This window comes from Haliotis rubra, unplaced genomic scaffold (genome assembly GCF_003918875.1).
Source record: "Haliotis rubra isolate DU_JTF1 unplaced genomic scaffold, ASM391887v1 Scf5, whole genome shotgun sequence".
In the NCBI taxonomy this organism is placed as follows: domain Eukaryota; kingdom Metazoa; phylum Mollusca; class Gastropoda; order Lepetellida; family Haliotidae; genus Haliotis; species Haliotis rubra.
The window spans coordinates 2,376,852-2,402,301 of NW_025767190.1; the positions used below are offsets into that span (position 1 = coordinate 2,376,852).

Genomic DNA, 25,450 nt, shown 5'->3' on the forward strand with positions numbered 1-25,450 from the left:
TTAAGCTGTCTGTTCCTCTATTTTATCCATCACCAGTTTGGCTGAGACAACATCTTGAATGCCGAGACCTGAAGTACAATGGCAAGTATTGTACTTTGACTGCAAAGAAAGTCATTTAATCCTGATTTGCAATATGTTCTTTATCCAGTTGCAGATGTTTGGCACAATATTATATAAATTCCAATTTTCCAAAATAATTATCAATAAAGCAAACTTCTAGCTCTATCACAGTTACCTGTAAATGAATGAATACAGAAATTACAGGTTGAAATCCTGAACAACGATCCACACTATCAGAGCATGATAACACACCCTGTGCCATTTAGCTGAAAAGCAGATCACACCCTCCTATAGGGGTAGATCCACCAGGTGGAACAAGAGGGCACACCCTCCTATAGGGGTAGAATAAGACATGACTTGTACAATATAAAACAAGACATAATATAACCAGACCTATTTACATGAACATCGTATATGAAAGTAGAGTTGGAAGTTGAACTGACTTTAGGCCAGACCAATAATGTTTCCTGTTTAACGAATTTTTTTCCTCAGAATACCTAAAGGCAGGAGGGAAAACATTTTTTTTTTAAATCACGAGTCATTAAGTAATATTCCTTTTAAATACTAAAAGTATTTTACTTTTGGCAATTTATGAAGTGTATACGGAGCTAAAAACAATCAAAAAATATTTTCTGATAACTTTACATTTCTGGCCAAGAAAAACATTAGGATTATAATTTTTGAGCAGGGAAAATTCATTATATTTTTTTTCCTTATTCTTGAAAAAATACAACTTGCAGATGCGTAAAGCAAGAAATAAAATTGGTCTGGCCTTATATATCTTTTCTTCATTCTTTTGCAAAGTGTGCGGGCCAAATTCAGAGAATATTTTTACAATCTGACTGGGCTTATGAGGCTAGTATTGCTTTTACTAAAGACACAGACAGGGGCATTCAGGAGGTAAACTAAAGTTGTCAGAGCAGAAACAGGTGAGAAATTATGTATAGTATACTGTTTCATCAAATGTCAACAATACCTGTGCTAAACTGTTTGCCAGTTCCTATTTTCATCAAAGAGAATGCAGAAGTTGTCTTCAACAAAGACTCAGATTGGAGGGAGATAAACCTTATAATATTACAATCCCAAAACAGTCCATGAAAAACAAGTGTCTTTTGATGTAAATTCTTTGTCAATTCACCCACCATCACAAGTAATAACTGGATAAATGAAAGAAATGGGGCATATAGTTTACATACAAATCTCAACTCACCAAGAGATTTAAAGACTGTTGTTTTGTCTATGTGGGCTTCCTTCTTCCCAAGAATTACCTCCCCTAGTTCTGCATAGATCTCTACCTGTGAACACGAACAACAGTAGAGGGCATCACATGATAACATCACTGATCGTGTATCTTGTAATGTACCCTTCAACATTAAACAAGTGCCCCGTTACAACACAAATTACCTTAGACAGGATAATGTCGCCACTCTCCTTGTAGCCTCCCTCGTAGCTGTCGGCATATACCACACTGTGGCGCATCAGGTCTGACTCTAGCTCCTGGCGATCTGCTCGGCAGGCACCCACAGCTGTAACAGCATTGCCCACAACATTCACAACATCAGACACAACATTCACAACATCGGACAAAACATTCACAACATCGGGCACAACATTCACAACATCGGGCACAACATTCACAACATGGATTAAAATAAAGTATGTGGTTCATCAATCATTGAAGCCTATTGGAGGCAACCCTGTACAGCAACAGGTTTAAGGATATACACTAGCCACATAAAGAAACTGTGCATTGTCAAAATATTATCCCAGTTGATAAGTACGATAACAATGTCAAAGGTACATATAAACTTTAATGGAAGGATCATGAGACTATAACAAGTCGGGAGAATTTCAATTGAAAAGTCAATCACAATGACGTCACGAGTCCACAAGCGGGACAGGGGTCAAACGACCATGTGACAAGCTCAATAACGGGTATGTCCACCATCAGCATTGTGAACAGCAGTGCATCGACGACGCATAGAGCCTATCAAGCCTGCAAGGAAGGCTTGTGGGATGTCACGCCAGATTCTTTCAAGTTCTGTTGCAAGGTCAAGGACGTTATCTGGCGGATGAGGAACACATCGATCCATCTCGTCCCAAACATGCTCTATCGCGGAGAGATCCGGTGAATTTGCAGGCCAAGGCAGTAAGTCAACGTTGTGATGTTGCAAGAAATCCATAGCAACCCTTGCCGTATGAGGGCTGGCATTGTCCTGTTGGAATGTTAACCCAGGGCCATGACATTGCAGAAAAAGGAATTGCCACAGGTCAAAGAATCTGATCCCTGTAGCCAACACCAGTTAAGTTGCCCTGAACAATCACCAAAGGAGTTCTTTGGCGTGCTGTTATTCCACCCCAAATCATCACGGAACCACCACCAAAGCGATTCCTCTCCAAGACACAGGCTTGTGCTAACTTTCTCCCATGCGTCTATAGGCACGTTGACGTCCATCACTATGGGAAATGTTAAACCTGGACTCATCTGTAAAAACAACATTTCTCCACCAAAACAAGGGTCTGCAGACATGATTTCGGCACCACATTCGGCGAGCTTTTTGATGACGTTGTGTCAGGATAGGCCGTATGGCGGGACGTCATGGTCTGATCCCAAGATGACGTAAACGTTGTCGAACTGTGTTGGGGTGGATACGGCGAAGTCCTAGGATGGTTCGGGCAGTCATAACTGCAGTCTGAAACCTGTGGCGAAAATGGGTCACCCTTATCCATTTGTCCTGTCTTGGCGTTGTTACATGTGGACGTCCAGAACGTGGCCATTCGATGACGTCATTTGTGTTCTGGTAGCGTCTCACCAGTGCAGAAATGGTGTTCCGGTGGCAGTGGAAATGTGCAGCCACTTGTCGTTGAGACATTCCCCCACGGACCATCCCAATGGCCTCATGACGTTGTGCAGACGTGAGCCCTGGCATGCTATGCGTTTCAATAGCCGTTTAATTTTTTGAACAATCGCAAGGGCAGGGGTTGAGCTTTCCAAAGTGACAGTATTGTGTGGCATTCATTTGCTCTGTTTCTCTTTCCCGGAATGCACGTGCAACAACGTATTGCACGTCTCAAGGACGAACCCACTGACCCATGTGTCTACACAGGTTTGATAAATTTAGATTTTAATTTTTTTTATGCAGTTTCTTTATGTGCCTAGTATATTTTCCTTCAATAAATCTTGAGTGTATAGAATATATATTTAACTAAAGCAATGTTCAAAATTATATTAAGTAATATGTTAACAACACGATTCTCCTACCATTGATGTGGGCCCCAAGTTTAACCCATGCTTTCTTCAGGACCGGCGTATGTGACAAGGTAACCGTGACAATGACATCAGCATCACGAACTGCCTCCTCTACAGTATCACAGACTGTGCCTCCGATCTCAGCAGCCAGAATATCTGCACTTTCCCTTCGCCAGTTCCACAGTCTCATCTGGTGAGTGAGTTAGTTAGTGAGTGACAACCTACTAGTATCCGGAACGTATTCAGGTTTTATCTGTCACGTCTTGTCTAATGCCAAACTGAGATGACACGAAAACAATCATACCACTTTTGTGCCTTTAAGTATGCAAAATACGGATATTTCAACATATGTTATTTCCCATACAACTGATCCTATAATGCTTTGTATGATGTTTTGAACCAACTAATAAGGATAATAAGGAAAATGGTATATGACAGACATAAGAACAGTTATCTGTTTTTTCACACTCCCTATAGTCCCACCATTTAAGCATCACATCAAAGCATATACTGTGATTGTCTAGTATCACAGTGGTGCATTATTAATCAACAACAGTGACATAAGAAACATTATACTGCTAACTGATATTTAATTATAATGCAAAGTAGGTCAGATCTAGTAACTTTTGTCAGCACTAAATACATAAAGTGTCTACCGAGTGTTCTTGAGTTGACTGAAGCACAAGAAATTTATCAATAGATGACTATCAGGAAAGTAGCGCATCTTAATCTGACCTAAGGTCATCAAAATGGACATCTATAATTGTGCATTATATGCATTATAACAAACTACAGATAGGGATTTCTTTGTTTGAAAGAACATTTGCGATGTATTGAGGATGTGAACATTGATCAGGCAAGCACAGTCTGAACTTAGTGTTTCTGATCAGGGGAACAATCAGTATATAGCTACAGTGCATGTTGCAAATGAATATGTTTTAATGGCTGAAAAAAGCCATACTTCTTTTGATACAGTGGAGCAGATATTGCATGTCATCGTGTCCAACGTAAGTTTTTATGCTAATCTGGTAAAATCCTGCATCAAATACCAAGACCTGAAACATGAGCATCTTTACCTGGCTGAATGTTCTGACTTGAGTAAGGGCGTGGAAGTGAGACCTGGCCTGGACACCCGCACCAAGGATGGCGAGAGTCGTGGAGTTCGGGGGGGAGACAGGTACTGCAACACACAATCCCACCAGTATTATAGTATTACAGTATTATCACAGTTTGTAAGACCAAGTGAGTGAGTGAGTGAGTGAGTTTAGCTTTACGCTGCTTTTAGCAATATTCCAGCAACATCATGGCAGGGGAAACCAGAAATGGGTTTCACACATTGTACCCATGTGGGGAATCGAACCGGGCTGGCGGGTCTTCGGCATGACGAGTGAATGCTTAACCAATAGGCCACCCCACGGCCCCCAGACCGAGTGAAGACATCAATGTCCCATATCGTGGAAGTGAACCTCTTTGGTGAAACCCACAAGCACATAGTTACAAATGGTGCAGACAAAAAACAAACCTTATTAGTAACATTCCAATTTAATTATTCCTCCTTAGAATGTGTATTTTACGACGATCTCAGAAAATATCTGACCCCTAAATATTACTGGGAATTTCCATCTCTCGACAAGTTTAAGCAGCTGCTGTTATCTCACAATGAAATAATAACTAATCTTGGAAAGTACACATTTCTTGCATTAAATTGCAGAATAAGTTTCTATCACCATGATCACTCCGCTTGTTGATTTTTTTGCCATTGACAGTAATTGCCTCTATTGTCATCTGTGTCTCTGATTTTGCAGGCGCTTCCTGTGTTTCTGTAATATTCTGATGTGTAATACTCTGTGCATTGAGGGCCTGTGACCCCATCACCAAATAAAGTCAATAGAAATAGTAGTAAGATGCCAATTTTTATAGATATTGCCACAGGCACTGTGCTCATCTGGATATGTAGTATCAGTCCAAAATGTCTGCAGAAACAGACAGTTGTGAGAATTACTGTTAGCATTGATATTCAAATATTTTCCAAAATATTAAAACAAAACTGTGATGGTTCAAATGTGATAAGCCCCACTACCCAAAAAAATTTCAGTTTTTAGCAAGGATGAAAACATAAGGGTTTACTCTGAATTAAAACATACCTTGGTAGCCACAGCCGATGCTGCTCCCGTCCTCATAGTCGTGATTAACTCCCCATCCATTATCTTCAAAACATAAATAGTAAAGTAAAAGTCTGTGAGCATTATCAAGGTGTGTGTCTTCACCCTTATCTAGGCAGTCACTGACTGACTGCTTATCAAGACTTCCCTCTGTAAAGAATTTCTATACATCCATGGGCTTAGCATTCAGTACAGCCTTGGAGCAAGGCAACAGCAACAGCAAAGAATTTATTTTTCCATTTAACTTAATTCTGGTCAACCGATTACACTGCTGTCCATTTTTTCAATTTTTTGTTTTTACATTTCAAATTTTTTGAGTCAGTGGATTTATAACCTAACAAAATGTGTGGCCAAATGATCCAAGCCACAGTGTTGGGAGGTCCATTATTTATTCATCTAAGGGACACTACTCTGCCCAGCAACTAGCAGATGTGTAGATCACATATACTGTCAGTTACAAGGTAGTCTAACATATTCATCATGATGTACAACCTACAGTTTTCGGTATTCCAGTGTTGGCATCAAACATCAGTATAGAACCATGGAAGGTCCGCACATCTGTATTCATGGGAAAGTAGGTGATCAGCTTCACTGCCATAGCTTCATCCTGTTGACTGTAGCCAGGCATAATTCCAAAATATCTGTTGTAATAAACAGCGAATTCATGTTTTGAGTTAAAACATATTGACACTGATTGAAACAGAAAACTTAGTAAAACTTGATGGAAAAACCTCTATCAATTATCAATGGTGTCATAATGCATGCATTTTAAGGTACTATGGTGGCATATATACTGGACGAAAATAGTTAGGGATATATATAAATTTTGAAATAATGAATAATGATCTATTTATTCATTGACACACTGATAAAATATCAATCATAAATATACCAATATCCCTAACTTATTTTGTCCAGTATATTATTTCAGGGGAAACTTACTTTTTTATTGTCAATCTGCAGTTTTCATTTTTGCTAACTAAATACACTAAACTCAGCATACATCTGCCATGTGCTTGAAGCTGGCAGTGCACACGGTTGACAAAATTACACAATATATGGATAACATATACAGTACTTTAGTAGCAATCATTAAAGATACAAGCTACTACCATCACCTCCTTTACAACAGTATTTGGATATATACAGAAATGTCACTGAACAGTTCATGAGAAACATTAACTTGTGTCTACTTTGTAGTCTGTCAACTTCCCTCTCATTAATCAAGCCAAGAAAGTCCTCAAAACTCATATGTGTATTATTCTGTTCATCAAGCTGTTTCATTCTGCTTCAACATCAGTATATCAAACATGAGATGCAACATGTTGTATGTAAATAGTGTGGTAATGAACATGACTTTTACCTAATTGCCTCAAGCAATAAAAGCATTTCCATCACATTATTTCCTGGAAGAACTTCCATTTCCAAGCTTATACTTAAACTCTGTATTTGTTGTAACCTTGGTAATTAAGTTGGCACTATTACATTTAATATGCAGAAATATCTTAGTTATTAGCTAAAATCATATTTTCATGGCATGACTGCCATGGGTCTTCAAAATCATGCTTTGTGAGCCTATTTTAGAAACACATATAAATTGTGGACTTTAGGGACTGTTCATAATTTATTGATGATATATATATATGAGAAGCATGTACAATGTCAATGACACACAACCCCAACCCCCCAAAATTCATTGTACAAAGCAAGTGACCCCCACCCCTACCCAACACACACCTGCATGTCATGTACAAAATTGCTGACACCTCCCCCTCCCCATGTGTAGAAAATTGATGACACCCCCTCCACCTCCCCAGAAGAAAATTGGTGACATTACCCACGCACGCACGCACACACTTTGAAATCATCATCATATCCCCTTGCCATATATAAACGGTCCCATAGAAGTATTAGATTTGGGAATGTTTTTTGTTAATTGACCTTTACTTGGTTTCATCAAAGAACTGTGTTGTACACCCCCTTGTCACCGCATATATTATAAAGTGCCTTAGAAATATTCTCTAACGCTTCAGGGCTCCTTTTCATTATATGACTTTTTACAAAACCTCTCTGAACCACGCCCTACGCGGCTCTGTCATAACAAATGACCACAACGGACCCTGTTAAACCACGCCCCACGCGGCTCTTAATAACATGACGGACCCTCGCTGGTTGGCAGACTCCCGACTCTGGACGTGAAGAAAACCTTTTGAACGAAGTTTCAACGATATCGATGAGGTCTTCATACTTTAAAACTTCCAAAACCTTGCCAGCAGGGACAATACTAATATGTTCCACCATTATGACCGAGATCACATGACACAAACGCGAGGGTCAAGCAGGGTGAGTTTGGGCTAAAAGCCAAGTAATGTGAAATGTGGAAAATGCTACCAAAAAATCGAACTTAGTTTTATTAAAACTGCACTAATAAAAAGATACGTGCAGGTTTTCTTCAGTTTCGTGACTGGTACAAGTTGTACCTGTATGTAATCACGGTAATTTGAGAACACCCAAAAGGTGTTGTTTAAGTAAAGTTGTTGAAGGTCATTGACCCATATATCTACACATAGTATAATACAATTTACATCGAACATGAATTACATAAAATGTACATGGATGTAATATATAGACATATTCGCTGACTTAATTCAATTCCCAACCACATTCCCTCGTAAAGTTTTGATTTTAAGATTCTTAACATTATGTTTTTTATTTGTTAATAGAGTGAGATACTTTTCTGGTTCTAATAGGCTTTTGTATTGTCTATATATGTCTAGAACTTTCTTGTACAATACCATTTTATGACTGTAAATACATATTAACTGCAACATTCTTAAACATTTGAAGGAAAGCTGAAATATGACCAACACCTTGAGACAACCAAACATACCCCAAAACATGTGAAAATAGAAGATTACGACAATAGAAATATAAGTTGTATAGCAATAGAGTAACATGTCATAAGCTTCGTTTGATAGTCTTTATTGACACATAACGCAAGTTTTAACCAGTATTTTACAAAACGACATTGTACAATATACATAACGCCATTCTCCCTGTTCAACAGAGGTTATTTAAATATACGCGGCAACATCAAAAAGACATAACGTAATCTGTTCTTGTTCTTCCCTTTACATATATTACACAGCTGTTAATACACGGTAATAACGCACTTCATGCCAACCTGTGTCATGCAAGTACATGGTGTTTAAGTACACGAATTTAATCCTTATCGCTGCGATACAAACCTTTAAGCTGTTTTCATGGAAACATATTATGTACATGATGAAACACTGGAACCAAAATCTATTTCTCAAATGAAAATACCGTTTGAAAAGGATTGGTTAAATATGACGAACAAATGTAATTGAATATTTTTATAGCAACAGAAAGTGAGAAGCAGAAAGTCAATCGTTCATATGTATTTAGTTTTTTGTGTACATGTGTTCCTGCTTGTAGGTGTGTGCGTATGTGCGTATACACGTGCGTGTTTGTATGTGTGCCCGTGCGCGTACGCGTATGTGTAAAGTTTGGGCATGGATCTGTAACTGATCTTGGCACGTGGTTAATTAAACATTTTCAGTATCCATGGTTACACTTGAAGTTTACGTTTCACTATGGCTATACGCAAATTCCTTCTGGCTTTCAGCTGTCTGGATAAATTATGTTTCAGTCAACATCGATGTGTTAATGACGAGATAGTTTTATATATAGATACGTGATTATACAATGTTTCAACTGTGATACATATTAATTCAGCTCAGGCCATGGTGTGCTATATTTAGACTAGCGCTATAATTTAGACAGAGGTATTAGAGGCTGCCTTCGTGTTCTGACCCATAGAATATTCTGGCAAGTGAGTGAGTGAGTACGGTTTTGAATATGGTTTTGGGGCAGGGGCGCTCGGGGGCAGAGCGGCGTAGGTACACTGCTAATTTATGAAACGTATTGAAAAAATAAATGAAATTATAGTTATGGTAAGGTAGATATGGTTTCGTCTTGAAAAAGTGTGTGTGTGTGTGGCGGGGCCCCAGCCCCCACCCCGTTCCTACGCCCCTGGAGTACCCTGCCCAGCCAGGACTTTTTACTTTTCTAAATCAATTTTTAAGCATTTTCATCACATTCCTGGAAAAACTTCCATATCCAAGTTTAAATTTAAACTTTCCATTTTGTGTAACCTTGGTATGATACTAGTGCAACATTTTCCAAATCAAACAGAGAATGCATGGAACAACATTTTGTAACCTGAAGTGTTAGAGAAGATATTATAAATGTAGTCACTCTCATCAGATCAAATGTTACAGACTTGAAAACACATACCCATAACACATTATTTAAATGCCATTCCACACAAAAATTAAGTTTGCCTTACATTTCAAACGCATAAATATCTTAGTTATTAGCCTAGCTAGAGCCGAGATAAAATCATATTTTCATGACATGGCGGCCATGGCAGACATATTCAAAATCATATTTTGTGAGCCCATTTTAGAAACGCATTGAGGACTTTATAAGTATTGGGAATCATTAAATTATCTTTACTTGGTTTCATTAAAGAATGGTTTTGTGCTGTTGCGATTTATTAGTTTCCCTTTTAGCAACCCATTGTCATCGCTCAAACGTATCCCAATCCATGGCTATCTAACCTCTCTAATCCACGTCCCGCGCGGCTCTTAATTTAATATGTATGAGGTGACCTCTACGAACCCTTTTTTTCGGTGGGACTAAAATGACGCTCCTCGCTGGTTGGCAGACTCCCGACTCTGGACGTGAAGAAAACCTTTTGAACGAAGTTTCAACGATATCGATGAGGTCTTCATACTTTAAAACTTCCAAAACCTTGCTAGCAGGGACAATACTAATATGTTCCACCATTATGACCGAGGTCATAAACAAGTCACATGACCCAAAGAGGGTCAAGCAGGGATATTGACTAAGTAGAACAGTATGCCATATATTTACATGCCCATCTGTACTATACAGCTGAATTACATGTATCTCATGTTTTTTATTCCCACAGCTACCTACAAATGTATTAGCAGGCTATAGCACCATACCACCAACAGCTATATTCTTCTGTCATGAGATATGTATGAAACTTAAATATATTTGCCTGTAACGATTATTAGTAATATTTATAGGATGATTTCAGCTAATTGTAGGGGATCAGCTGATACTCGGAATAAAAAGGAGGTAATGAACATACAGAAAAATATCACTTTCTGATATTTGTTTGCAAGAATTTCATGTAGCTAAGGAAGATGTAGACAAAATGACAAATGAATGGGGTTTACAAAGTATAATTGCACCTTTTAAGTGAGTGAGTGAGTTTAGTTTTACGCCGCGTTTAGCAATATCACGGCGGGGGACACCAGAAATGGGCGACACACATTGTACCCATATGGGGAATCGAACTCGGGTTTCGGCGTGACGAACGGACGCTTTAACCACGAGGCTACCCCACCGCCCCTCTTTTTAAATCAAACTCAAGAAGGGTAGCCATACTTTTCAACAACAATATTGACCTTACTATACATGGAACATTAGAAGACAAGAATGGAAAGAGCGTTGTCGTTGTTGACGTTTACGTGCATGGGGTCGAGCGTTGTCGTTTTGAAACAGCTCCCTCTGGCGGTTAAAAGGTGGGAGGAGGTGAGGTTGCAGGATTTAGTCGATGTAGCGCAATCTGTAAGATTGCTTTGACCCACAACTAGCTCTGATCTACCCGTGTAGGACATTTTCCCCCATACCATGACGCTTGCTCCACCAGATCTGTCCACCTGTCGAACGCAGTTTATATTCGGCGCAAAACGTTCGTGTTGACGTCGATAGACACAGTTTGTCTCCGATTCCGTCGTAGCAGGAGGAAACGCGATTCATCGCTGAACCAAACGCGTCGCCAGTTCCCCACACAGGAATTGTATTAATGACAATTGCTGTCAAAATATATCCAAAATGAACTGCTGAAAACGCCTGTGCGTTTCTTTTTTTCGAAGAGTGAGTGAGTGAGTTAATATTCGGCAATATTTCAGCTCTATCGTGACGAGGACAATTAATTATCATATTAAAAATCGATAAAATTAGAAATTTAAAAACCTGTTGTCGAAGAACAGTAAAACTACTAATGCATCACTGATATTTAGGTAAAACTAGCACGTTATCATAAGACGATATTATTAAAGTGAACAGTACACTATTAAAACGGCCTATGGATCACCAGCTACTGAAGGTAGATCACCACATATAGGGTCCATGGTGACTTACAGTACTTTTGCTACCTGCATGGAACCTAGCTGGATTTACATCCTACCTTCAAGTGTTGGTGATTGTTTAGCAAATTAGCCATACATTAAAGAAACAAATATGCTACTATTACAATTCGGAGAATGAAAAATACTTTGAATGCAATGGGACTTACGTACCCTCTCAGCTTTATTTGAAGAGTGTAAATCCATGGTTACACTTGAAGTCACTAAGGTTTACATTTCATTACCGCTATACACAAAATTCCTACTGCCGTCATAAAGCTGGAATATTGCTGCGTTAAGCCAAAAATAACAAAAAAACATATTCCTTCTGACTTTCAGCTGTGTGAATAAAGAAATGAGTTTCAGTCAACATCGGTGTGTGCAGATAGTAATATACGTGATTTTACAATGCTCCAACTATTGATTCAGTGTGGCCGTGGTGTGATACATTTAGACTAGCGCTATATATATATATTTAGACAGAGTTATAGATGGAGGCTGCCACCGTGTTCTGATCTACAGAATATTCTTCTGTTGACTTTGACCTTTGCTCTAATCCGCTTCCTAGTATTGGCTCTTAAATAATAATTAAACCAATTTATATTGCGCTAAATCCACACCGACAGCATGCTCATAGCGCAGGATCATTAGTACCCCGGATAACCCAAGCTGCCTGTGAGGCGCTTGAAGGTTATAGTCACATGACTTACCCCACAGGGTACCCATTTTCTCCTGGGTGGACAGAGGCAATTTTGAACAAACTTACTTGCCTGAGGTGAGACCACATGTACAGTACAACCAGAAATTATTGAGAATTTAAGATTGTATTTTTTTTTTAAATGTTCACTCATTACTCACGTATTAAATGTGAATATTAGCAGAACACAACTCCAGATTCAAAGACAGGTGAACAGTTAGTATTTTGTCAAGTCACCATGGGCAGCAATGCAGGCTTCAATGCGGCGGGGCATAATACTGATCAAAGAAGTTAGAAAGTCGTGGTCCATGCTGTCCCAATATCGGACCACCTCTTCTTTCATTTCAGCAATATTTGTCAGATTTTTCTTATTGACACTTTCCTTCATAAGTCCCCAAACATTTTCTATTGGATTTAGGTCAGGGCTATAGCTTGGCCAATCTAATAATGTCATATTTTGGGTCCGAAACCAGGCCTGTGAATGCTTTGAACGATGTTTTGGGTCGTTGTCCTGCTGGAAAATCCCAAAATTTCCATAGAACACGTGGCAGATGGAAGTTAAATGTCCCTCGAGAATATCTGTGTACCGCTCACTGTTCATATTCCCTTCAAAACACAGAGGGGCGTTGCCCCTAACACAGATATGCCACCCCACACGTTAAATTTCGGACTGTACTTTGGGCGCTGATACAAAGGTTTTGCAGTTTGTTTGGTCTAGAATTTCAGGTATTAGGTAACAGCCACACAGAACTTTCATCTGAGAAAATCACATTGTCCCAGTTAAAATTTCTATGCTGTAAGCACCAGTTCAACCTTCGCCTTTTGTTCAGGTTTCATGATCGGTGATGGAATTCCTCGACTTTTCTGCCAACCCATTGCATGCAGCTCAGTTCTAATTGTCTCCTTACAGACAGCCACAGTTCCTCTATCAATCATATCCAGTCTTAAGTTTTCTAAACTCCTTCGTTTGTTTTTAAAAACAAGAATACCAAGCTGCCTCCTGTCACCGACAGTCAATTTTCTGGTCCTACCTGCGCCTCCCTGGTGCTCAATGCCATATCCATTTGCAATATTTTTCAAAACACGATAAACAGTGGGCAAAGGGATGCCTGTTCTACTTGAAATCACTTTAGCTGATCTGATGTCCCTGTTATAATACTCTAAAATCAACTTCCTCTTCTCTAAATCATCCATACTGAGGATCACTGAAAATGTCGTCTGCTAGCAAGTAAACAAAGGGGGATAACTCTTCACAAACTAATGAAAAAGGATTAACGGAGTTGTCTCTCTTGAATGAAACCAAGCACTTGATAGCTGGTCAAGGTTGTTTATACTAGAAATCCAATTAAACATATTCCTAAAATTCTCAATAATTTCTGGTCATACTATATCACATGTGCTTCGTTGTGGGGCAGGATAGACTAACAACTAGTCTCTGAAATGAACATATTTTACAGGGGGAAAAAGTTCATAGTAAGAAAAATAAATAATGAAAAGGAGCCCTTAGACTTTCTTCATTTTCCGAGACCCTGAAGCTGTGAAAATCGTGATATGCCACAATTTTACACTTGCGAGTGCTTTCTTGGATATGTTTGCTTCAGGGTCTATATGACAGACTAGGGGCAGGACTGAAGTCCTAGAAACTCGTAGGAATCAAGCTGCAAAACAGGGTCAACCATCAAAGGACTCTCTGTGCTCAACTGAATTGTGACCTGAGCTCTATGCACAGGACCACACTCCACCACATTCACCACTTCACTTGAATGTTTTGTTGAGGGTCAGGGTTACCAGTAGCCTGTCATAAATAACTTAAAAAAATGTCCCATGGCCCTACAATTGCCACAATAGACAAAGCTTTAGTAAATATAATGCTGTTCCAAGTGGCAGTAAACATTTCACTCACTCACTCTGACAAGTGATGTTCAGAGCCTCAACCCAACAGCCAGTTTCAGGAATCATTATGCTGTGCTGTGATGGTAACTGTACGGCTGTTGACTGACTAAATTCACTCACTGGGTTGTGTCTTGACACTGGAGCAGTATTCCATCTCCATCATGGGGATGTAACCAACTGAACCTGGACCACACAACCAGTGGCTGATGTCATGAGCAAAGTCTATAGTGCCCACTTTGTTGCAGGCTGGTCTCACAAATAACACAGGCATAGGAAAATTTGTGTAAATTTATTTGCTGCATTTGAAAACTAGGTTAAAACACACCCATGGAGATATCAACAACAACAAAATGCATTAAAATGTGGTTAAAATCAGCTGCATAAATATCAGAAAACAGTGATTACATATTTACTTTGGCAAGCTATGAAACATTGTACTAATCATGAGTATTACTGAGCATGGCTTACGCCAGAAAATTAAAAATTAATACTGATACCTGTTCCTATGGATACCGGGTATATGAAATATATGACATATTGTTACATTCATATGGAGACACAGTCCATGGAAATACTTGAAATCAATTCATCAATTCTTCAAGCTTGAGATATGGTAGGTGGTATTTCACAGACATGAAATTTCTCCACAGGATTGTTGGAAAACAAGTCCAATCCCCATCTTAGACTAGTGATATATTTGACTGACATAATATTTTCTTTGTCTTTCATGAGGACTGGAATAACAAAGAAATGAACTCTGGTCGTATAACACTGACTACTGTCTGATTGTTATAACATCGAATAAAGCAGTAAACTGTATATCACCTAGCAAGTAAGTGAGTAACAGTATATTCACATTGTAGAAACTTGATTATTTTATATTCTGATTGTCTGGTAATTTAATCAGTGTTATAATTCCAAACGCTTAGCCACTGGTCAAGCCTGATCAACAGATGTAGTCAAATGATGGTGATATCATTCTGATATCATGATGGTCACATGACGTGAGTTCAAATGGGGATGAACTGCGATGATTATTACCCTGATTATTACCTAAAATATATTTCTCTTTATACAATAATAGTTCAGATACTGTATTGTTCCGATCACTGCAACAGAATTCATCTACTTATATTACTGCGTATGTTTTAACTAAATTACAGGTAGGTCGCGGGGGAACGTGTGCACAGCTGATTGCTATTTCTGGCTCTGTATACGAGACAAATACACACGTTAATCTTAATCCCTGCATATAAGACACTGCCTAGCAAAAACAAACTAGAATTTGATGTCTTTACTGACAAAGTCATCTTCTGTTGTTTGTTCACATGAAGCGATACAATGTTTTCAAACCCTGAAAAAAAGTTTGATGAAAGTGTAACCTATCGATAAGCCGACCAGTGTCTACGGTAACTGGCCAAATTTGTTATCACATTCAGTAACCATGTCAGTTTGACAAGGAGACCCAGTAACCATGTCGCACTTTGACAAGGAGACCCAGTAACCATGTCACAGTTTGACAAGGAGACCCAGCAACCATGTCACAGTTTGACAAGGAGACCCAGTAACCATTTCACAGTTTGACAAGGAGACCCAGTAACCATGTCACAGTTTGACAAGGAGACCCAGCAACCATGTCGCAGTTTGACAAGGAGACCCAGTAACCATGTCGCAGTTTGAAAAGGAGACCCAGTAACCAAGGGTCCCGATGCGCAAAACTTTCGTAGCACTACGACATTTGTAAGCCTATGAAAAAACTATAGAGTTACGACAGGTTGTAACGTTACAAACACTTTGTGGATCGAGGTCCCGCTCTCTAGGCTGTCATCTAGGCAGAGATGGGCTGTAGTCACAAGAAGACAATGATATATTGTTCAAGCGATTATGACCAAGAGCACCAATATTACTGCCTACGCCACATAACTCCCGAATCAGTCAGTAGTACATGGTGAACGCAATTCTACCAGCTCATGTACACTTACCCAGCTTTAAGATTTGACAAGTTACACGGTTATTGGGTGTCTTTAAGCATGGAGTATAATCAAGGACTAGAAGCACGTACACATCTATAATAAACAAAATAAGGAATAACATCTACGTACAATTACATTGTACTGAGTGGGACTTTTCTGCATAAACATGCTAAAACAAGATGAGGCAAGATATAAATCATAACTGGTCTGCTCAATGTCAATAAATTTGACAAAATGAGATAATAACATAATATTACTACTGTTGCTTGCTTCATATTATTATTGCAAAAACTGAAGCACATGTATTACCCACTAAGCACACTATTACCTTTCATGCTAAAATACAGCAAGAACTGACTGCAAGACTGCTGATATCATGATCAGCAATTATCACTAACAAACTCACTCAATCATAAAACAGTGGATGCACTCACCTAAATCTGAGATCATCCTCAAAATTCACCATCATATACATGTACATGTAACTGATTTGTAATCAAACAATATATACTTTTGTTCCATTTTCAGGCAGAAATTTCACATAAACTCTTGGGCTTTACCTCTGATTATCTAATGATACATCCATAGATAAGGCACAACTTTTGTTTTCTATCAATGTGTTATATAATTATGGGGTAGACAGGATTATATATTAATATTTCATTTTTTTCTTAAGAAATTGTACGAGGACACACATAGTGATGGTCTTTGTTATGGACTGCATGCATAAAGTGTTGACAGATGTGTTAAATAAGAGAAGAATGTTTGGAAGGACTAAATAAAATTGTTTTTTTTATGACATAAAGAGAACATACATAGTGATGTCTTTCATCTGAAGGTACCTGTGACCACTGATCTCGAGGTAGTTTTGTTACGTTGGGAACAAAAATCTAAAGGATTTACAATGGCCTTAGGATTATTATATATAGTGACTCACAGTGCAAAAAGTGGTTCAGTTGGTCTGGTATATTGGTGTATAAGGGTAGGAGTTGGTGGTTGAAAAAAAGTGACAGAAAAACATAAATAAAGATAAACCTCTGCATAATGTGGATAGGACTGATTATCAGCTTCTGGATATATCACAAAATCTGCCAGGGAATCCTCAAACCAATCTTGACAGTATGACTAGCACCAACATATCTCTGCGAGAAAGTCCCCAGCCTCTTGTTTGGACTCACTGTCGCTCTTTGTGTTTGCATTTGCCATTCAGAGAGACGTATGTGAGACAGACTCATGCTCCATCCAAGGCTCAAGCCTGCTGCATCTCTATTTTATCCATCACCAGCTTGGCAGAGACAACATCCTGGATACCGAGACCTGAAATACAATGGCAAGTATTGTACTTTGACTGCGGTGAGAATTCTGGTTTATTAATAACTTATTTAGGTTTTACACAATGTACTGGTACAATTTTGCAAGTTTGAAGTGAATGTTTGACACAGCAGTCAGCAATAATATACCTGTGTCACAGCTGCTAAATGATCATGTAAGTGTGGGCAATCCACGATCTGACAACACTCTATCAGGTCTGATCACACCATGTCAAACTGTACAGTGTTTCTTATTTTTGCAGTATGACAGTGATCCACCTTTTTAATACACCAGTGACTGGACAAACAAAACTACTCCAGGGGGTCTATCAGCCATTGTAGTTTCTTGACTGAAGATTTGAATCTCAACTTACCAAGAGATTTGAAGACAGTTGTCTTGTCTTTGTGAGCTTCCTTCTTCCCGAGAATTACCTCCCCTAGTTCTGCATATATCTCTGCCTGTGAACAATTGTGAAGCAATTTTGAGAAGAGGATCCCTCTCACTGATCTGGTATCTTCTCAATGTCATTCTTCATCTTTAACCATAAATGAACCCATGTAAGCAAACTTAAATACCTTAGACAAGACAATGTCGCCACTTTCCTTGTACCCGCCTTCATAGCTGTCAGCATACACCACGCTGTGGAGCATCAAGTCTGGATCGATCTCATGCCAATCTGGTCGACAGGCACCCACGGCTGCAACAGCATCAGCGTCATCAACATCATTAGAAACATTGGCAACCCCGACAGCATCAGCGCCATCAACAGCATTAAAAACATTGACAACCCCAGTAATATCAACAGCAGCATCATCAACAGCATTAGAAACATTGGCAACCCAACAACAGCATCAGCACATCATCAACAGCATCAGTAACATCAACAGCACATTGACAACCCCAATATATCAGTAACATGAGTCGCATCAACAACAGCATCAGTAACATCAACAGCAGCATCATCAACAGCAGCATTAGAAACACTGGCAACCTCAACAGCAACAGCAACATGAGTCACATCAACAACAGCATCAGTAACATCAACAGCAGCATCATCAACAGCATTAGAAACAACAGCTGGCAACCAACAGCAACAGCAACATGAGTAACTAATAACCTCAACAGCACAGCAACATGAGTCACATCAACAACAGCATCAGTAACATCAACAGTATTAGAAACACTGGCAACCTCAACAGCAACAGCAACATTGAGTAAATTCTTTGAATAACTCTTGTGTATAGAATGAATATTTCACAATCAGAATAAGAAAAAATATATTGATCTTTTACCATTGATGTGGGTCCCAGGCTTAACCCAGTTTTTCTTCAACACCGGTGTTGATGATGATGTCACAGTGACGATGACATCGGCATCACGGACAGCCTCCTCTGCAGTGTCAAAAGCTGTGCCTCCAATCTCAGCAGCCAGAACGTCTGCTCGTTCCCTTCTCCAGTTCCACAGTCTCACCTAGCGAGTCAGTGACGGAGTGAGTTAGTCAATGGAGATTTTAGCTTTTGATAAATGTGAGCAGACCGAGAGCAGGTTAACCAGAGTCTAATACTGTTTTCATCAGACCATGTTACTGGGACTACATACTCAGTTGGACGTCAAACTCTAGATTAAGATGCCCAAATCAGTGATTTACCAAGACATGCTAAGAGGACACTACTTGATCCCAACAAAATGTTGGTAGAAATTCCCAACTTTCGATTACAACATACCCTATAAATATTAACACAATTACATCTGATGTGATTAAGTGAATTATGTCTTACTCCAAACAAGATTAAGAAAGAAAAAGAGGCATTATTATACATAATGCAACATTCTTATTAAAGAAAAACAACCAATCTGTAATTTTGAACACAACAGTGGTATTTCTCTCCTGAAAATGTGCCAAGGTAACCTGGACTGGAATCTTACCTTATATCCTTGCAAAGCATGTACAAGACTGTTAATGATTTGTAAATGTTAAGAAGGGAACACCTGATACACTAACTGATAAAGCCACCTAAACACATCTTTGTTCATGGTGACGTTTTCTAATCTGAATGAGTACAGAGGCAGGAGTATCTCCTTTGTTCAGGGGTGGAAATACGTTTAAAATTGCTAGTGTCCTCCGGTACAGTGGCACATGTAAAGTCACTTGCCCTGATTATTTTCCCACTATACCAACCGTTTTCTTGCTGATTTTTTAAATAAACAACATAATAAACATTGGAAAGTCAACTGGACACCGGTACAGTGTGATATAAAAATTTGCTTGCCCGACAGAAAAAAAACACTGGACTCGGACGTCGGGCAATGGGTTATTTCCACCCCTGTTTGTTATATTTTCTTTGAAAGGTGGCATATCGAGAAAAGTAAATTTGACTCAAACGTACAACATCGCCATTAATGGTCACACACCCTGCAGCTGAAAGCATGGAGATATCGTAGCCACAATTAGGTTACCCCCTCAAATCATGGATAAACAAACCGTGATTTCATGATATCAAATTAGCCATTTAACAGTCTAAAATTAGATTATATTTCTGATCAAAGGAAAATCAGTACACTTACTGTGCAAAGTACATTTAAATTAGTTTTAATGATGTGTACAACCATATCTAAATGAGTGTTATTCACAATTTGTATCCTGCAATAAATGAAAGATGAAACGTGAGCATCTTTACCTGGCTGAATGTTCTGACTTGAGTAAGGGCGTGGAAGTGAGACCTGGCCTGGACGCCTGCACCAAGGATGGCGAGAGTCGTGGAGTTCGGGGGAGACAGGTACTGCAACACAAACCACCTTTTGAGTACTTTTGGAGACATCACATTTCAGCATGTATGCTAAATGTCAGCTTTAAAACATGGTGGTTTGAAAAGAGGATGTAAACAATGAAGATAAAACAAGATAAACAGGTGTTCTATTGGGACATGGTTATTGAATGCATACCTTGTCCCAAGTTATTGGTCTCCCTACCTTCATTGGGCGTACACAGTTACTGAATGCATACATTGGTTCACCTTCATTGGGACATGGTTAGTGAATGCATTAAGTTAATCCCTAACCTTTTGCTGAACCATGACTGAAGAAGCAGCTCTAGTTGAACATTACCGTATATTACCGTAGATAAGCCGACCCCCCAACTTGACCCTTGAAATCAGTGTCAAAATGGTATGTTTCGTACATAAGCCGACCCCCACCGCGATGGGTTGCGGCCAACTCACACCACAAGACATCTGACAGTTGGATGTAAAATGTACACAAGCCGACCATCTGGCAGTTGGATGTGTGGCCAACTCTGACCCACCACAAGACATCTGGCAGTTGGATGTAAAACGCGTACACAAGCCGACCCACACCACAAGACATCTGGCAGTTGGATGTAAAACGTACACAAGCCGACCTACACCACAAGACATCTGGCAGTTGGATGTAAAACGTACACAAGCCGACCCTACACCACAAGACATCTGGCAGTTGGATGTAAAACGTACACAAGCCGACCCTACACCACAAGACATCTGGCAGTTGGATGTAAAACGTACACAAGACATCTGGCAGTTGGAATTCCTACACCACAAGACATCTGGCAGTTGGATGTAAAAGCGCATTGGAAAGCCGACCCTCCCACACCACAAGACATCTGGCAGTTGGATGTAAAACGTACACAAGCCGACCCCACACCACAAGACATCTGGCAGTTGGATGTAAAACGTACACAAGCCGACCCCACACCACAAGACATCTGGCAGTTGGATGTAAAACGTACACAAGCCGACCCCACACCACAAGACATCTGGCAGTTGGATGTAAAACGTACACAAGCCGACCCTACACCACAAGACATCTGGCAGCTGGATGGTACATTTTTTAACAATGGTTCAACAAACAGCTCTACTAGAAGCTTGAAAGTCAAATATATACATGTATAATAATTACATCAAGAACTTCCTTATCCATTATTATTTGTGTGAGTAATTGGCAAAAATATGGCTTCCTTGACTGCGATGTTTTAACTAGGATAGGAATTTTATGTGAAATCTCTGACATGCCATTGTTGGAATCATACTTGCAAAGTTTCAGTTTCAGAGACCCTATAATTACGGAGATATTGGAAATGTTTATGATAGACACAATGAGCTAGCTTGAACTGAAAATTCAGATGAACTTGCATCCAGCTGAAAGTTAAAGTGGTAGATCTCAATAAAATTAACAGTGGCTTGGGATCACTTGTAGCCAGCATTGTGAGGGTAATTTACACTGTTTTCTTACCATTTCCTCTTTATATACACTGTTGGGTATCAAAACTTCACCTGACATTACTCATAGTCATAATAAGCCTGAAAGTATCACGCTGCAGCAAATGCTCAGTGAATAGTTAAGGAATATATACCTTGGTAGCCACGGCCGATGCTGCTGCCGTCCTCATCATTGTGATCACCTCTCCATCCAAGATCTTCAAAACATAAACAGTAAAGTACCTCTCTGTGTCTTTAACCATTACTGATGGTACAACAATACATCAGTCAAAAGAAAAACAATGCCCAAATCTCAAAAAACATGAAATATGTTGAAAATTATGTCAAAATTTTGGAAAGGTGCATTAGATATTTTTTTCACAGATTTTAGTTGACAGTTTTATAGCTATATCTCTTCTTGTATCTTGCATTAAATTTGTAAATTACTCTTCTGAAATGATAATGATGACATTATAATTAATATCAGAGATGATATCAGAAAAATTGCTTTCCGTCAATAATGGCATTCTCAGCAGTGAAATACATATTACCTGCCTGCCCAACTTCATTTTCTTGATATTGACTCTCCAAATAAGCTGCCATTCCATACCTTTTTCTATATATACTCTCTAAATAAGCTGTCATTTTATACCTCTTTCTTGATACTGACACTCCAAATAAGCTGCCATTCTATATCATTTTCTTGATATTGACTCTCCAATTAGGCTAACCTTTTTTTTGTTTTTCTTGATAGTGACTCTATAAATAAACTACTCATCCCTTTTATCTCTTGATATGGACACCCGTCTCATTATTTTTTTCCCCTGATACTGTCTCTCCATTTAACAAATAGGGCCCTCAGATTTTGTGAATCACTTTTATTATGAGAAATTATCAAAAAAATAATCAAATGGTATCTGAAGAGAGAAAAAGGAACGCACACTTTTTGAAGACACCTCTGCATTGTTTGGGCTCAAATGAGAACGATGAGTGATTAAATATCTCAAAATAGAGATAAGTGCATAAAACATAAATAAGACACATGGTCCTGAAACCTCTGAGCCCAAAGGATCTGAAATCTGACATTTTATGATCGATTGTTGAAAAGGTTGTTTAAGAAACCATCATGTAATATTGTGCTATTTTCACGCTGCACACCGAGGGGTGACAAACAGCTGGTGGAATAGCACCAGCACACATTCAGGTGCAACTCAGCACTCAGTTTAGGAGACTGACTTTGGGCTAATACAACACTGAATAACAGTTCAACAAAAGTAGATTAATGTTAAGGCAGGAAAGCCAGACATTTGTGTGTCCTTTGGTGAAACACACATGGGTATGATGCTGCCAAACCTAGCAACACAATCTGGGGTTTGAGCCCACAATAATGTCTCTGCCACACTTAAGGGACACAACTCTGCACACCAAACTGCAGCGTCTGAGACTGGGCCAACCATGCACACACTAAATGATACTTTCTAACAGACTAATCATGATGTGCAACCTACAGTTTTAGGTAATCCATTATGGACGTCAAACATCAGGATAACAGCATTGTGTGTTGGTAAATCTTTATTCTGGGGAAAAAATGAGACCAGCTTGGTTGCCAGAACATCATCGTGTTGACTGTAGCCAGGCATAACTCCCAAAAATCTGTCAAAATAAATTTATATTTTAAATAGCCCAGACACAAACATGCCAACCAGGCAGCCAATTCAAAGACACTTACACTCCAAGAAGTATAACTTAAACATACCATTATCTAAAAAACGAAATGAAAAGCCTATCCAAACAAAACATCTTCCCAAAGTGGCAAAGTAAGTACCAAAATTCAAAATCTAAACTACAAAACCTACTCTAAAAACCATGCACTCATAAAACTAATAATTTACCATAAATCCAAACATATTGACAGGGCCATAATTAAACACAGGTCACACAAAAATCAAAGTCCCACCAACATAAAATAGCAAAAACACCTAACGGCAAATGCACACACTGCAGCGAAACAAAAACGCCTTAACATGTCCTACTACACTGCACACACTACAAACAACACAGAATGATGCTCCTGCTCACTGGACACTAACACACACACACCTAAAACTTTAAACATCTATATGCTAATCAAAACTGGTGAGAAATACAAAATTCATACAAAAATTAATTATGGAAGCATACCACCTTTCAGGTTGTACTAGCTTTCGGTCATGTATAATGGGATACGGTGATTTCGTAGACTGAACCAGTTCGTAGACGCGGTGGATTCGTAACCCAGACTGGTTCGTAGACGGTGATTTCGTAGACGTGCATTAATAATTGAATAATAGTATATATATTAAGTTTGAATGTGTATAACGAAGTTGTTATGCTTTGTTTTCAGTGATACGAAACTACGGGCAGCTAAGGACAAGAAAGTGTGATCGAAGAGTGAACGAATATTTTCCCCGTCTCTTGTCTAGACTTGTTTTACATGTATTTGTATGACTCTAGAAAACAAATTATAAAAATGTGAGGCATAATCAATCACTATACTAATAAAATGCAGATCAGACAAAATTAGTCTACTCATCATAATTTCCTGACTGTTTTCATTGTTGTGGGAGGATTATCAGGTTTCACTGAGTTGTTGTGAATGTTAATTAGGAAGTGGTGAGTTGTTTTGATTCCGAAATACTCTGTGTAGGAGATGTAAGTGTTTTCTTAAGAAATGTTTTATGCTACTTCTCTGCTGGTCTGCGTAGTTGAATTGAATGACGATACTTACCTAGTACTTATCTTTTAATTTTACACAACTGAATTTAATATATTAGCGGCCTATGATTTGTAGGAATTTGTCGGACGTGGACCGCTGTGAAGCATATTTTATTATTTTAAGCATATTTTCACCGCCGATCATACTTACCTGATATATTTTATTTATTTCACAAAATGCAAACACTTTTCGTCGATTTTCATCATCATTGAGGTTGAACTTTTCCCATTTTACTAACGTCTACGAATCCACCGCTCAATCCGTCTACGAATCCACCGGATTTCCACGTCTACGAACCAGTCTGGTCTACGAATTCACCTACAGCCTGTATAATGACCCCATCATTTCGAAAGCGCATGTAAAATCTCAAAATCATCATCGTCGTCATTACACACCAGAGACGTGACAAATAGCTTGTCACTTAATCTGCGTGGTGTAACTAATTATATACTGTACGGCACCTGTAACAAAAATCCTAATTATTGAAGAGGAATGCTAGATCAGTGTACAGCAAAGGCCAAAGGGCAATTTCGTGATAAAAATGGTTAACGAACCCATTTGTAGGTGGAACAAAAATGACACTTCTCATCGGTTGGCAGACTCCAGACTCGGGACGTGAAGAAAACTTCTTGAACGCTAATTCAATGGTATCGATTAGGGATTCATACTTTAAAACTTCTAAAACCTTGCTAGCTGGGACAAAACTGATGAGGTCAACCATTTTGACCGAGATAAACAAAGTCACATGACATATACGGATTCGATAGGGAGGGTGAGTTTGGGCTAGTACGCTTATAGTCGTGAACCAACTGAAACATGGAACTGTTGCTCGTTTTACTTAAAACATTGTGAAAATGTCAATCTTTTCT

General features: G+C 39.0%; 2 protein-coding genes across 2 annotated transcripts; both read right to left on the reverse strand.

Moving 5' to 3' along the window:
- On the reverse strand, positions 1-6,100 carry LOC124291755 (ketimine reductase mu-crystallin-like). Its single transcript, XM_046728828.1, has 7 exons — positions 5,962-6,100; positions 5,455-5,517; positions 4,387-4,490; positions 3,323-3,500; positions 1,465-1,586; positions 1,271-1,355; positions 1-68 (listed from the first exon to the last, which is right to left on the reverse strand). Exons 1-7 carry the CDS (start codon positions 6,098-6,100, stop codon positions 1-3), a joined length of 759 nt encoding a protein of 252 aa, XP_046584784.1.
- An 8,484-nt stretch (positions 6,101-14,584) lies between these two features.
- On the reverse strand, positions 14,585-25,359 carry LOC124291700 (ketimine reductase mu-crystallin-like). Its single transcript, XM_046728756.1, has 8 exons — positions 25,136-25,359; positions 23,335-23,479; positions 21,982-22,044; positions 20,273-20,374; positions 18,887-19,064; positions 18,170-18,291; positions 17,968-18,052; positions 14,585-17,600 (listed from the first exon to the last, which is right to left on the reverse strand). Exons 1-8 carry the CDS (start codon positions 25,300-25,302, stop codon positions 17,533-17,535), a joined length of 930 nt encoding a protein of 309 aa, XP_046584712.1. The 5' UTR covers positions 25,303-25,359; the 3' UTR covers positions 14,585-17,532.
- Positions 25,360-25,450: the final 91 nt, after the last annotated feature.